Raw genomic sequence first — 15,488 nt, forward strand, 5'->3', positions numbered from 1 at the left:
AAACTTTTTATAAATTTACGTTATAATATAGTTTACATTTTATTTTTTATTAACTGACGTAATAAATGTTATGTAGACTACAACGTGAGAATCAAGATATAAAAAACTCTTAATCAAAAAAGATATAAAAAACTCATAATAAAAATTATGAGAAATAATATTTAATCAACTCTCATACAACTATCATACAATTATGATGATGTGCTACATTATTATATTTATATTACAGTCGTACGAAAGTATGCTAAATAGGTCCCTAAGGGATAGCATAATCAGCTGTGAACTGCGCCTAATAAAGCAGATGTCACTAATTCGAATTCTTCTGACCCTTCTCTTATGTATATATATATATATATAGCATTCATAAAAAATATATTATAATAATAATAAAGTTGAAGAAAGTCCAAACATAATCTCATTTATGCTGTAAAATATCTTATCCCAAAAAAAATCTTAGTCCAGATGAATATACAGCTGTGTGAATGGATAAAAGAAGGTATAAAAAATCCACTCTCCCTTTCCAAAAATTAGTTAAAAGTTCACTTTATTCAACCCAAAATGACCATATGACCCCCACACTTTTCCTTCCAATTGGAGTGAGAGAGAAAGAGAGATCTTTGAAAATGGTTTGGAACCGACTTCTTACAGATTTTTCTTTTTTTTTTTTCTTTTCTTTTATTCTTCTTCAATCTTCATGCAATTAGTATGAGAGGTGACACATTGCAGGACGAGGCACGCCCAAATAGGCAGTCCATTTCCTAGGTTGTTTGAGCTACAACATAGGTGATGGAAATATGAAGAAATAAAACAACATACGATCTCTATCATGGTCTTAAAACTTTTTACACCATACAAACATTGAATGATTAATATTCTTTATAGACCTAACATTGATCCAAAAGCGCTCCAAAATTATTGTATGCTGATTTTAACGTTTATGATGACTCATTTTATCGACACTGAACCAATAAAAACTTTTTTTTTTTTTAATGAACCTGTTCATTTATCGTCTTTATTGTTTGCTGATGGAACCATGGCCGTCAGGTTGCTAATTAACTATACTAATTATTAAAAGGCTGACCATTGATTCATATAAGATTGTTGATACCTAGAGAAAATGTATGTTTTTTTTTTTTGATTGGGGGAGAATTTCACAAAGCCCCCCTAAACTTCAACAAGTTTTGACATATTTCAACGTTCCAAAACTCTCAATATAGGGCACTGAACTTTCAATTTTTTTTCAATGTCCCTCGTCCATTAGGATTTTTCATTAAATCTTGTAAAAATTCCCAAAACACTCATGTTTTTTTTTTTAATTATAATAAAAACATAAAAAAGTTGCAAAGATTGAGGCATCTGTCAGAATGTAACGGAATTTGCAAAAATACTTACGTTTGAATCTTTGCAATATATATATTTAAAACAAATGGGATATTTTTGAAATTTTGACAAGATTTAACAAAATATTCTAACAGATGTGGGACATTACAAAAGTTGAAAATCCGATATCCTAAATTGAGAATTTTTAAACATTATGAGAGTAATTTCAAAACGTGTAAAAATTCAGTGGGATTTAGTGAAGTTTTCCTCCTTTTTTTTTTTTTTTTTTTTTAAATAAATTTTTCCCCCTTTTTGCTACCTTTTTAATCATGTATGTTTCTTTAGGAGGGTTTACTAATTAATCAAAGTTTCACCTTCAAATTCTTGCAAGGGTGATGTACAAAGAAACAAAGTGTTTTTGTGATTAAGGGGAATTGAAGTGGTTAGGTATAAGAATGTTGAAAATATTAGAGAAATCTATTAGTGCTTGGTAAGCAAATTTGTCGAGTCTATACTATATGATTAAGATGGTCATTGTTGTTCCAAACAAAAACCTCAATAATAATAATAATAATAATGTTGGTTTCACGGACACAATTTTCCTTTGCAACTCTTTTGACCTAAATGCATCCAAATCTTGTGGGGTGCCTCTCTGCAATAATGATAAATTTTTTATTCTCAAAATGATTTGCGCATCCATATGTCACTTCACACTTCACCCTACAAACACATTACATAATAATTCAATTCGTAGTACATATGCCTGTACCAAAAATTGTATGTTATAGTATATAGTATATTCTGATTTTATATTATTGATTTATATTTTATAATATAGGTCAATTTATTATTATTAATATTATTTTGTATAAGTTGATTTAGGTTTACTTGTATATGTCGATTTATACAACTATAAATAGGGACTTATGTATTGTAAATAAATAAAATTAATGAGCACAATGTAGTCATAGGTGCTAGTGGACGTAAGTATCTAACACCGAACCACACGTAAATTTTATTATTATTTTCTTTTTCTTGCTTCCGTTATTATTTCTGTATTTTAAATTTTACCCACAAGCTTTAACATAGTATCATAGCTTCATCATATTGGAATAAAATTTATACAAATCTTTTAAAATTAATTTTTAACCCTCTAAAAGTGTTTTTTCTCTTTTTTCCTCGTAAACTATAGTGTAGTATAGGCCAATATTATTAATTACTATCCCTTCAAATTCAATGTGGTAAAGTAGTACAAGCAAACTTAATTTTGAAAATGAAAGCACCAAGTCCAGGATACGTTTCAGTAAAGACATGAGACATCACAGGCAAAAAGACAAAAATAAATAAGGAGAAGACGATGGAGGACACTATGCTATATCCATGCCCATTATTTTCTTATATGTATTATTGAAGTTATATAAGATCATAGCTAATAGCCCTACGAGTTTGGGAAAAATACACTTTCATCCCATAAATTATTATTCATTTTGTATTTACGCCTCCAAAAATTAAAAAGTGACATTATGGCCTCATATGTTACCACCGCGTGTCAAATTAGACACTTTTACATCTTTCTTCCCAAAATACCTTTAAAGTTATTTAAAAAATAACCATTTGAAAAAAAAAAATTAAAAAACGAAAAACACCAAAAAATGGTGGCCCTTTTCATATTAGCACTCTTAATTTCTTAAGCAAAAATGTATAATTTGACATGTAATGGTAGTATGTGGGGTCTCGATGTCACTTATTAAAGCATAATTACAAAATATGTGATAATTCGAAGAGCTAAAATATATTTTCTCCTATCTTTTACTATTTTTCTTTTTTTTTTTAATAAACTAACATGACAGTTTATAATTAGTAAAATGATTAAGAGTATATAGTTGGCAATCTAAATTCACAAGTCAGATTTTTTTACTTAATTATTTCACCCATTATATACTATCATGTCAGTTTGTAATGAAACTTGTACTCCAAGCATTTTTCGTAGCCTTATTTCTCAATATGGAATACAACCTAGTGAAATTCAGACGAACAAGGAGAGAGTAGTTTGCAGAATTCACTTACTTTGGATATCTTAAGATACATATCTCTTATTTAAAGGGTAAATTTCGCAACTCCACTCTATTAAAATATGTTTAAATTTATGTGAAATTTAGGCCGGATGTTGATATGAAAAGCACCAAACCGTTGAACTTAGTGGCCACCAATTGCCATATATGTCTATCAAGGACGCCCTTCCTCTTGAATGTCCCACTCACTCATTCACACCACTACAGGCTTCAACATCCGCTATCTAAGTCCAAATATTCTAATAAAGCACAAACATATATAGTATGCCTTACACAAAGTGGCATACACTCTCATTTGGCAGTTTCAATTTATTATTGATTTTTTATTTACTTATTTTTATAATAAAGATTAATCTAAATATTAGTTAGAACTGTCATGTTAACATAACATGGAGTGACATTTAATCGTTACTCATAGGCCACCAATTATAGGTATCTGTTAATCTAATCCCTGTGACCACATGTTGGACAACAATGAAATGCGTGATGATTTAAGGTATTTAACAGTCGATCTATCAAAAAATGAATTCGGCTTGATCTAATTTTAATTGAAATTAGTTGGTTAGAATTGAAACACGTATCTCTTATGTCCTGTTACGAAATATATATCTAGACATTAACGAATTCAATTCCAACAAAAACTAGATTCAGCCCTAACTCTCTTACCAAAACCAAATTGACCCAGAGTCTTTCTTAGACCAACCCAAATAAGCTCCCTAGATTGGTGGCTTACAAACCCAATTTTTTCTGTGTCTACATTCATTTGATGATCATTTTTCCATGGTCCTTTTCCATGTATCCAAATGTAGAAACTAGATACTTGGCCATTAAAATGAACCAGACGAATCTTTCCTTTTGAGGAATGAAATCCAAAACGGTGGGCGCCAGTCATCATTGCATTTGCATATCTGAGGAATTTCATTCGTCTGAGTAACCTCGCCATCGGACGGCTCAGATTCAGTTGAATAGTCAACCTCCATATCTGCCAGACTGCCCCGAAACCCGTGGGAAATTTTGATTTGACAGTGCCGCCACTGTACCACGTAGCCACTTGGCAGACTTCTAATGGGCAATTTTGTTTGGAATTTCCAAACTTGGTTAATTTAATCAACCCAAATGTTTGACTCTTAACCACGTGTGACTATATGCTGATTGTATATGGGCCCTGTTTCATTTGTTCCGACATATGATGTGGGCATGAGAGGGACAGAAACACGTGGCGAAATACAATTGGTCAGAAAGTCCAAAGTATTTGAAATTATTAGGCAGATCAGCTTGGCTGAGAAGCTAGAAATCCGGGTGAGTTGGCTTAAGACTTAAAAAAATCTTCACTAACCATTTAATTTGTTACCTAACTTTGAGATATCATCAGGGTGAGGCCAAAATCTTTGTGGAAAATCATTTAACTTTTCAATTGGATGATCTTGTACGTGGCCCTTTTGCCTTCACATGGTTATTTTCCTTTTCATTAGTGGTGGACAATATGACACAATTTGTTCTTCTTAATCTTTTTTTAGTTTGACTTGGATGCAAGATTCCAATTCTTTCTCTTCAGCGTTTGATACGTTAATCACTAAACAGTTAAATTATATTATTTTGTGGCCAATGTGATACTGTCACGTGAACCATCGTGTCATTCTGTTAGGTGTTGTAATATCTCAAATTTTTTCCTTTTGTTTTTGCAATTAAAAAAGGAATAGATTTTTTTGGATTGCTTGGTTCTTTTCTTTATTGATTGATTTAAAATGCCTCAAACTTCATTGGTTATTTTGTGGAGCATAAAATAAATGGTATAATCTTATTCTTGTAGCACTAATTTGAAGCTAAAGTGGGGGGGCTTTGTCTTTGCAAATTCTTTTGTTTATAGGAAAGATTGGGTGGTGATAGTGCAAATTGGAAATGTGGCGTTCTACGTTGTCGGGATATAGGAAATAGAATGTGCTTCTATAGGTATGACACCTTTCGGGATAAACCCATGAATAAAACCATGCGGGCTGAGACCTAAATCTTACAATGAAACCTTTTAGAAATTTGCTTATATGTATATTCGCACTCATCTTATGGTCATGAACCTATCAGAACTCTACAGTTAAGTGTACTTGCATGAGAGAAGTGCTAAGATGGGTGACTTCCTATAAAGTCTGGTTCGTGAAAACTAAAGTGGACAATATTGTTGAGGTTACTCTACAGTTAAGCGTATTTATGTGAGAATAGTACTAAGATGTTACCTATCCTGAAAAGTCTGGTTTGTGGGAAACATAAAATGTGAATCCAATTTATATATTAATTAATAATTGGAGATCGTGGATTTGACTCTCAATAGTCAATACAATGTTTATAACTAGGATAAGGCATTGTTACCTCTTACCTGAAAAAGTTGACGCTAAGAAAGAAACGAACAGTCATGTTTCATGTATTCCACCAAAAAAAAGTATATAAAATGCTTTAAGTTAATCCAGAATAGTATTATTTCCATTAAAAAGTCTAAGTATTTTTAAGATTAAGTTGAAATGATTTATTTTATTTTATCTTCCATCTTTTACATCTTAATGTGACTTGATATAGACAATTTTAATAATTTATCAATTTAATATATAAACTAAACGTGGAGGTTGTAACCAACTAGTTAAGGATAAAGGATATTCCTAATCTAATTAGCAAGATGTACGTATCTTCTTTCTTGGCTTATTCTATACCATCCGTAGTGGATCCTCTTATTTCATTGGATTAATGTGATACTGTTCAATATTAGCCTTCAGATCAACTAAAAAGTTGATTGGGGCTGCCATGTCAGTCTAGTAACATAGAGGTGAGATGAGAGAGTGGTTTAATAAAAGAGTAATGCTAAATACTACATTCCCTTCTACTCTTATTATGTTGGGTTAATATGACATTTCTCATCAGTCAATTGGATCAACATTTGTTAAAAATAAATAAATAAATCAAAATCAAAATCTAATAGACGCTGTCACATCAGTACAATATATAATATTTATCATTACTTTAATTAATAAGACGAAAGAAATACAGGGTGATTTTAGATCTTGTATATTTCACGCATCTTTCACGGAGGACTTAGAAATAGAAGTCATCGTATAAGTTATATACTTTATTTTTTATATAATTTTATTTAGTGTTAATCCATACGTCCTAATGTTATCAATTAAACAAATAAGCATCATTAACACCATTGTATTATATGACAAAACCCATCAATTATTCACTGTAAAAAAAATATGATAATATATATAATTTGGTAGATGTTGTTTCTTTTGGGGGATCATGAGCCATGTACATACGTTTGCATGGCATCATGATGCTTGGGTATACTATACAAGGATTTGTTTTTTTCTGGTGACATTAAATTAAGCCTACAAATCTGCTTGTATGTTTTGTTAAAATATTAATTAAATTTATCATTTTTTTATCCATGTACATTTTTGAAATAAAAAATTATTTAACATGGTATTATTGTAAATGTTTTGAGTTCAAATCCTTGAGCTCACAATAACAACAACGTATCTTGAAAATTTAAGTTAATATAAAATAATGAATTTAATTATTGGAAAAAATTTACATAACCTCTTCAAACTACCACTCAATTGATAATGTTCCTCCCAAATTTTCAATTGTGACAATGTCCCCCCCTCCAAACTACCAAAAATTGTCAATGTTCCCCCTAATGACGAAATTACCCTTAGTAAAATTAAAAAAAAAAACTAAAACTAAAACTTCTAGAAAAAACCTAAAAGGCTAAAACTAACAAAAAAAAAAATCCAAACGTTGGCCAATTTTTTTAAAAAAATCAATTTTATAAGAAAAAAATTAAAAAAATTTCGATTTTTTTTAATATAAAAATTGAAAATTTTCTTATTTATTTATTTTTGTTTTATAATTTTATTTAAATAAAAATTTACGCTTAAAAAATAAAATAAAATTTTCGTTTAGTAAAATGAATTTTTTTTTAAAAAACTAAATAAAAAAAATAGTTTTTTTTTTTAAAATAAAAATTTCCGTTTTAAAAAAAAATTAAAAATTTTTGTTTGAAAAAAAATTGTTTTTTTTTTTATAAATATTATATTTAAATTTAAATTCTTTGTTTCTTAAAAAAATCATTTTTTTTTTTAATTTATAGGGGTATTTTTGTCTTATTGAGAAATCTATAGGAGCATTTTTGTCTTATTGCTAGTCTTAGGTGGGACATTGACAATGTTTTGGTAGTTTTAAGGGGACATTGTCACAATTGAAAGTTTGAGAGGACATTGTCAATTGGGTGGTAGTTTGAGGAGGTATGTGAACTTTACCCTTAATTATTTGATTAATACTTTAACACATCATCTATTAGAGATTTAAAAGTACATGTGGATTACTCAACTCTAACCATCCTTACACTGTTTTTTTTGCAGACACATGAGATATATGTGCAGACAATCTACACAGTCTCATTGTCTCCATTTCCTCTCCATATATATATATATATATATAGTTTCGTTAGAGAAAGCATTTCTAAACATCTAAAAACAAAATAGTAGTTGTGGCCGGCAGGAGACAAATGGCCAGAGTCAGCGATTAAGCCATCACTATCAAAAATGTACCAAAATGGTTTTAAATTGAAGGGAAAACAAATTACCATAAAAGCTTGAATGAATGAAAATTTGAAGGGGATATCTTCCGTTCGGTCATGGCATAAATGGCCTAATTTACGCCCACCAACCAGGAGATGACACATCAGCTTGTTTTAACTTACAAAATGTATTTACCCACACCAGATATACCACCCCTCTTAAAATGAAACCATCGTTACAAAGTGAAACCCAAAAACCCACCCCCTGCTTTTTGCCCACCGACTGCCCATTGCCCATCGCCCCGCCCAGCAGGCCGTTCCTACCGCCCCCGCCCAGCAGTCCGACCACCGCCCCCGCCCAGCACGCCATTCCCCAGACCAGCAAGCCGTTCCCCTACACCCACGCCCAGGCCGATCCCACGTCCAGCCGGCTACCCACTGCCCAGCTGGCTGCCCACAACCCAGCAGCCCACTGTTGGAAGTCGAAATAGCCTGAAATCGGCTCCGAAATCACCTGAAAATCGACTTCGAAAATCCAACACGTGTGGTGAACCGTCGGAGCAGCTGGGCGGCGTGGGCTTGGGTGGAGCTGGGTGGCTGGTCGGTGCAAAGCTGGGCGGCGCGGGCTTGGGCGGCGTGGGCTCTGCGAGAGGTGGCAGCGTCTCTTCCAGGGAGGGGGCGGCGTGAAACCAAGCTTTTCGGTGAAAGTTTGCTGTTTGGGTTTTTTTTTATTTTTATATGAGCTGAAGCTATTTGGGTTATTATCCTGTGAAACCAAGCTTATTTTGTATGATGAAATAATATGAGGTGGCAGCATTTGAGTGGAAGGCAGAAAACATGAGTTTTCTGCCTTGACCGTATAGCAGCAGCACTCAAATTTGAATGATTTGAAACAAAATGCCAAGACACGTAAGAGTGGGTACGATTTTCCCTATTAAAATTTCATAAACTCAAGTGGGAGTAGTTCAAACTAGCTACTATATTACCAGCCTATAGAGAAATTAGTGTTAAGTGTTATTAAAATATTAATTAAATGATTTTTTGATTTTTTTTTATTAATTTAAATTTTTAGGATATGCTGCCCATTCGGATGCATGGCATTTCTCATATAAAATATATAGGTAGAATAAGTGAACGTGAAGAGTTATTCAATTTTCAAACTTCAAACAGACGGGCATTGATTAATGCGGAGTAGGTTGCAGTCGGAGCTGTTGTCAGAACCGTCGAAGATGCAGCCGGAGAAATATCTGTACGGATAACATCTCATTTGCAATTAACGTCACTGTTCGATGCGCTAAACGCTAAAATCCCATACAGCTTATATATTGTATTGTATATAGATGGTGTGGCCATTTGAAATTGGAACCCGGTAAAGTTAGTTATAATGATCGTTAGATGCCTTAGCCGCCTGAAATCCATACAGCTATGTTCTCCATGGGCTTTCTCAAAGCTCAACCTCTCTTCTTTGTCTACCAGTTCAGGGATAAGCTCAAAAGGCACTGCTTTTAGAAAGGAACAAAGAGTTATGTCCCTTTTCAAGCAGTGTTCCACCATGAAAGATTTGAAGCAAGTCCATGCCCATATAATACTAACGGGCTTTAATCACAACCTCTATGTTGTTGGCAAGATAATCGTGTTTTGTGCGGTTTCGGAGGGCGGAGATATGGATTATGCGGCTTCGGTTTTCGATGAAATTGAAAACCCAGATGGGTTTCTTTGGAATACCATGATTAGGGGGTTTGGGAAGACTAGTCAGCCAGAGAAGGCTTTTGAGTTCTATAAGAGAATGCAAGAGAGAGGAGAGGTGGCAGACAATTTCACATTCTCTTTCTTGCTCAAGTTTTGTGGGCAATTGCGGTCTGTTATGTTGGGGAAACTGATACATTGCGATACTGTGAAACATGGCCTGGAATCTCATGTCTTTGTGAGGAACACGCTGATTCATATGTATGGCATGTTTAAGGATATCAAAACTGCACTCCGACTGTTTGAAGAAATACCCAGTCCAGACTTAGTGACTTGGAATACTTTCATTGATTGTCATGTCTATTGTGGGAAGTGCAAGGAAGCACTTGACCTGTTCTTGCGGATGCTGCAGAGCGGCGTACAGCCTGATGAGGCTACATTGGTTGTGACCGTCTCAGCTTGTTCTGATTTGGGTGCGTTAGATTTTGGGAGGTGGGTTCATTCCTGCATTAATCATACTAGCCTAGGCAACATTGTTTCGATGTCTAATTCGCTAATTGACATGTATGCAAAGTGTGGAGCAGTTGAAGAAGCATATGAGATATTCAATGAGATGAAACGGAAGAACATAGTATCATGGAACACAATGATTCTAGGTCTTGCAGCACATGGCCATACAAACGAGGCATTGGCAACTTTCACAAAAATGTTGGAAGAAAAGTTTGAGACACCAAATGATGTTACTTTCTTGGGAGTTTTGTCTGCTTGTAGCCATGGAGGGATGGTAGATGATGGAAGAAGATATTTTGATGTTATGAGCAAAGACTACCATATTCAACCAACAATAAAGCATTACGGGTGCATGGTGGATATATTGGGACGAGCCGGGCTTGTGGAGGAGGCTTACCAGTTGATAAGAAGCATGCCAATGGAATGCAATGCCATTGTGTACAGGACATTGTTGGCTGCATGTCGGATGCATGGATATGTTGAGCTTGGGGAGAAGGTGAGAAGCCATCTATTGGAGTTAGAACCAGATCATAGCAGTGATTATGTTCTCCTCGCAAACATGTATGCTAGTGTAGGTAAATGGAACGAAATGACAAGAGTGAGAAAAACAATGCAGGACAGGGGAGTACAGAAACCAGAGCCTGGAAATAGCTTCATTGGCATTCATTCCCCTATGAGATTAAAGATGGAGATGGCCGATGGTTACAAACATAAGATTACTGCATGTACCGCTCGACAAACATTAGATTCTTTGTAGTTAGGCATACATTCAAGGGGAAATTGGGTCATGAGCTCTATTAAGAAGTGTGCGGAAAGTTATTTATAAAAAGCTGAATATTTGTTACAATAGTTCAATTACATTACGGTACAAACCAATTCTATGGTCCTTTACAAAGGACTAGGCAAAGTAGCTGTCAGCCCAAAAGAAATGCTATACAATCCCACTTTTATACTCTCAAATGCATACTCTTTGATATAGCACTAAAAATCATCATTAGATTTTGAATTGATTATTATTGAATTTTGAATCCAATGGTAATTTTAAATGCCACGTTAGGGGGTTTGCATTTGAGAGTGTGAGAGTGGGAATGTGTATAGCATTTCTCATCGCCCAAACATGAAATGTTCAGGCTTAGGAATTTTTCTTTTGTTTCTTGCTCTGCCATTCTTTTCTATCTGCATCTATCTTTGCTTTCACACTCGCATGGAACCCTGAATACGGTTCATATCCACAAAATGTCTGAAGAACCTGCAAATCAAGGACATCATATTCGAGTCATTTAGAAAATGATTAAAAAAAAAATCTCAAATTTAATTGAGGACTGGAAACAGCTACCTCAAGCAATACAAAGAAAGGAGCCATTAGGAAGGCTTGAAGGAGGTTGTCCAGAAGAGCTGGTGCTCGTTTCTACAAACAATGGTATTTAAGTGAAATGTTCAACATGCTAGAAATAGACAAGCAATGAATCATATGCCCAAGAAGAGTAATCACCTCAAACACTCCATGGCCAATGAACTGTCCAGTCCAACATAACAACTGAGCTGCTAGTACAACCTGAATAATTGATGTTATAGACAGTTAAAATTCAATAGTTCTGACAATATGAGGAATTGTCAAAACGCGGAGGAATTTAACTTTAACTGTCATTTATGGGTGAATTTTAGTAGGAATCTTTCTCATTACCAATCAATTAGCAACGAATTACTAACCAATCCTGCAACTAAAAAGAAAGAAAGAAATTTCTACAATCTGATCTGATCAATTCTCATCATCTAGAAACTTAAGCGGCCTCAAGTGAATGACTAAGATAGGTTGTTCAACACATTGGGCTCTATTCCCACAGGGAAAAAAGAAAGGGGAGGGAAAAAAGGAGGGCCACTAGAAGGTTCATCTGTTCGTTTCTTGGTATAGAAGAGAGACAAAAACATGGGCTTTAGTCACAATTCAAGTTAAGCTTTCAAAAGAATATTAGTAAGAACATATTCCCTTTGCTGAACCCCAGTCACCAAGTCTGTAGGATTGTAGCAGAGGCACTGTGTCAAATTTCTCCAATTACCCTATTGTCCAGAAGGTAGTTGGCACTACCCAACTGATGTTCAGACATAGTGACATATCAAATGAAATTAATGACGCTTCTATACACTTCTCATTGTTGGAAAGAGGAAAAAAGAAAATTTGTTACATGTTTGTTCAATCTTCTGTTTTGAAGTTCTAGTGTTGACTGAGAAAACTTCTTTTATGGGTCTCTTCTTAAGACAAAAAGATTTTCTTTCTTCATTAAAGCTTTTCTCCTTAATATATGCTCCAAAATCTGATCTTCAACGTCTGGAATTGACCATTTAACATTCACCAAGGTCAAAAGTATTTACGTACCCAAAACAGACCTCACGATGTGATGACAGTACCCCTAACTGGTTGCCACTACTCTGTCTTGAACTAGGCATGGGTGACAATAACTCCAGAGAATACCAAATGCATAGGGGTAAAATACCACACTATTGTTTCTACCAATAACTTATAATAAAAAAAACCCCTGCTGGGTCAAGCAACTCAAGATTAGTCACGTGTTTATTGATACCATATCTAGTGGATCACACAGCACCGCATATTTCTCAGTAAAAGACAACTCATGTCACAGCAAGATTCAGAATCACTTCAAGCATTTAAACAATGATTTATATGCTTGTGTTTTAAACTGTTTCTTAATAACTAGGTCAAGCCATTGTATAATTCTGACCATAACCTTCAACAAAGACAACAATATTTTAGTATTCAGGATTGCAACACTAAAAATGGATAAGTCAAGATCTTGCTTTGTGGGGTGGGGGGTTGGGTTCAGGGCTAAGAAAAGAAAATGAGATAAATAAAGGCAGAAATTCATACTTCAAGAACAGCTCAATGGTAGCACCAGCCAAATAAAACAACAACTAGTACCTAAAATTTTTCCTGATTGATATCACGTATATGGTTTAATAAAAGATACCTATTACAGATCCCTATGAGCATAGAACAAAGCATAGTTTCTTACACAAGACTGAGAAACTCGCTTATGAAACACATCAAACATTAACGTGCATCTACACAACAGAAATGAGATCAATGGTCAATATAAATATATGGCGTATGATATATGCCTACAGCAAGCTTAACTATGATGTCTTATGTCCTATAGGCACAAAGGAGCATTTGGGAGTGAAAGGGGAAGAAAACAAAAAATAAAAGATCACCAAATGTAAGGGCATAACATTTCTACTTACAAAAAGTAAATGAGGACTGTAATTGTTGGTTTGAGGAAGAATGTGGGGAGAGGGATGAGTTTTAGGATTCTGCAACAGGACATTTTCGAGATTTTCCAGTTACTTATAAGCCTCCCATATTTGTACAAGCTTAAATTGCTTTGTGAAAACGAATAATGTAGCCATTTCCATGTACATCATAGGTAAGGGCAATCAACTAATACGTTGCAAACAAAAATTGCAAGATCCCGATCCATATTAGAACAGTTCATTCTCACATTAAATAGTTACGCAAAAAACTGAAAGCCAAAGCATTTGTTACATTTGTTGTCTGTTGACCATGCTTCAAACAACAGAAAGAGACTATTTTAAAGCATTATCGGGTCCTTCTGCAAGAATTTAATGCAAAGGCCAGAGTAAAATCACAAGTTGCGGGAGAATTGAATTCAGAATGGCCAGCAGACACCTAACCGTCTCCTTAGCCAAAGACAGCCCCAAGCACATAGAAAACAAACATAAAAAAAAGACCTACAGAATCCATCTGAAATTAATTGTGCTCAGTTCGGATACTTACAAAACCGGGCAGATTGAAAATTTTAGATTCTTTTACTATCATATTCTAATGTTATTTTGGTTCCTCAGCTACTCAAACAATTGCCTCGAAAAACGAACTTTTATAACCAATAAATCTAAGTCGTTTTCTTTTCCCGAATTTTCTCAGCAACCGAACAGAAAATAAAAAGTCAATCAATGGATAACAAAAACCATTACCTTCCACGCCAGAGAAAACCCAAGCCGACTAGCAAGGAAACTAGCTCCAACCCAACAGACAAAACACAGCAAAGCAGCCAAAGCCCCAGCTTTCTTATCAAAAGCCACATAGAACAAGGCATATATCAGAGTCAACAAGAACCCAAAATTAAAAACCAGGAATCCAGATTGGAAAAGCCCAATCTGAGGTGAGGGAGTGTAGAGAGCAGGCGTAAAGTACAAAAGAACCAGGGCGGTGAAAAAGATTGGCCACACGAAGAAGGTGTGTATCAGAACATTGATTGAGTTGCTGTGGTATGCCCCATAGAAGGCAAAATGCCTCTCAAGATCAAACAACCCCGTTTTGCCCATGAAATCTTTCTCGGAAAACAGGATGTGGCTCTGAGCTATGAACAGAAAAAATTTCTGGGAAAGTTGGTGAGAAAAGAAAAAACGAAAGAAAACGGGTATAAAGAGGAGGACAAGAAGATGGGTTTAGCTGAAAAACCAGAGGAAAGAGCACGTTGGAAGTTCCCCTTGCTTTTGACGACCATTTCTTTTCTTTAATTAATTGTTTTTTAGAAGTTACGTTCTCCAGAATCTCATCGAAATCACACTAACGTGCACCGTGAAGTGCAGATTCTTAACCTGCGCATACCAGGCATGCAGTTCGTGGACACCGAGGCATATATATGACCAATCGGAATAGGACAAAATTAAAATAATTAAATTTTAAATAATGTGAACGTATATACTATATATATATATATATATATATATATAGTTGTAAATTTAATTTCTCTTACGTCAATAAATATTTGGACCCCTAATCAACATCAACTAGCCAACGATTTTAAGTAGGAAATAAATTGTGTCCAATATTTTTGTTAGGTAAATAAAAACAGCACGCGACATGCACAAAAAAAAATTTTAATTAAAAAAATAAAAAAAAAATTACACAGACGTGCTCGTGTGCTGTGAATCATTGCTCATTTTTGTCACATCTACGAAAATAATTGAACGGTTGATCATGGCTGAGCACGCTACTTTTTGTTCTTTTATGAACCCATCAAAATTTGGTACGGTAGACTGAGGGAAAATAATTGCACAACTAAAATTCAGATACGGTGCACCATCTCATCATAATTATTTCCATTTTCCAACTTGACGTGGTACTATTAATTTATTCTTAAATCGTTTATTGCTTAAAAAATGAAAAAAAAAAAAATAATGATGAATAAGTAATATCACTTGAAATATATTTTTAAAGAAGAAACTTAATTGGTTAAGACTATGCATGATGAAGCGGGGATCACTAATTCGAATAACTTTTCTCCTCTTCTACTGTG

At 34.3% G+C, this 15,488-nt stretch overlaps 2 protein-coding genes across 2 annotated transcripts; one reads left to right on the forward strand and one right to left on the reverse strand.

The window, feature by feature from the left end:
* The first annotated feature begins 9,133 nt into the window (after positions 1 to 9,133).
* Positions 9,134 to 11,355, forward strand: LOC132175326 (pentatricopeptide repeat-containing protein At1g59720, chloroplastic/mitochondrial-like). Its single transcript, XM_059587226.1, has one exon. It carries the CDS (start codon positions 9,341 to 9,343, stop codon positions 10,907 to 10,909), a length of 1,569 nt encoding a protein of 522 aa, XP_059443209.1. The 5' UTR covers positions 9,134 to 9,340; the 3' UTR covers positions 10,910 to 11,355.
* LOC132175327 (2-hydroxy-palmitic acid dioxygenase mpo1) lies at positions 10,946 to 14,693 on the reverse strand. The gene is made up of 4 exons (XM_059587228.1): positions 14,161 to 14,693; positions 11,645 to 11,707; positions 11,489 to 11,560; positions 10,946 to 11,401 (listed from the first exon to the last, which is right to left on the reverse strand). Exons 1-4 carry the CDS (start codon positions 14,509 to 14,511, stop codon positions 11,285 to 11,287), a joined length of 603 nt encoding a protein of 200 aa, XP_059443211.1. The 5' UTR covers positions 14,512 to 14,693; the 3' UTR covers positions 10,946 to 11,284.
* Between the last annotated feature and the right edge of the window lie 795 nt (positions 14,694 to 15,488).

This window comes from Corylus avellana, chromosome ca3 (assembly GCF_901000735.1).
Source record: "Corylus avellana chromosome ca3, CavTom2PMs-1.0".
Taxonomy (NCBI): Eukaryota; Viridiplantae; Streptophyta; class Magnoliopsida; order Fagales; family Betulaceae; genus Corylus; species Corylus avellana.

Excerpts from the sequence above, each read along its gene's own strand:
- LOC132175327 (XM_059587228.1), bottom strand. The coding sequence starts at position 14,511 with ATGGGCAAAACGGGGTTGTTTGATCTTGAGAGGCATTTTGCCTTCTAT. Across the intron at positions 11,708-14,160 it reads GGTTTTCTCTGGCGTGGAAG|GTTGTACTAGCAGCTCAGTT; the intron begins GTAATGGTTTTT and ends TCAATTATTCAG. Across the intron at positions 11,402-11,488 it reads CTTTCTTTGTATTGCTTGAG|GTTCTTCAGACATTTTGTGG; the intron begins GTAGCTGTTTCC and ends CTTGATTTGCAG.
- LOC132175326 (XM_059587226.1), top strand. The coding sequence starts at position 9,341 with ATGATCGTTAGATGCCTTAGCCGCCTGAAATCCATACAGCTATGTTCT.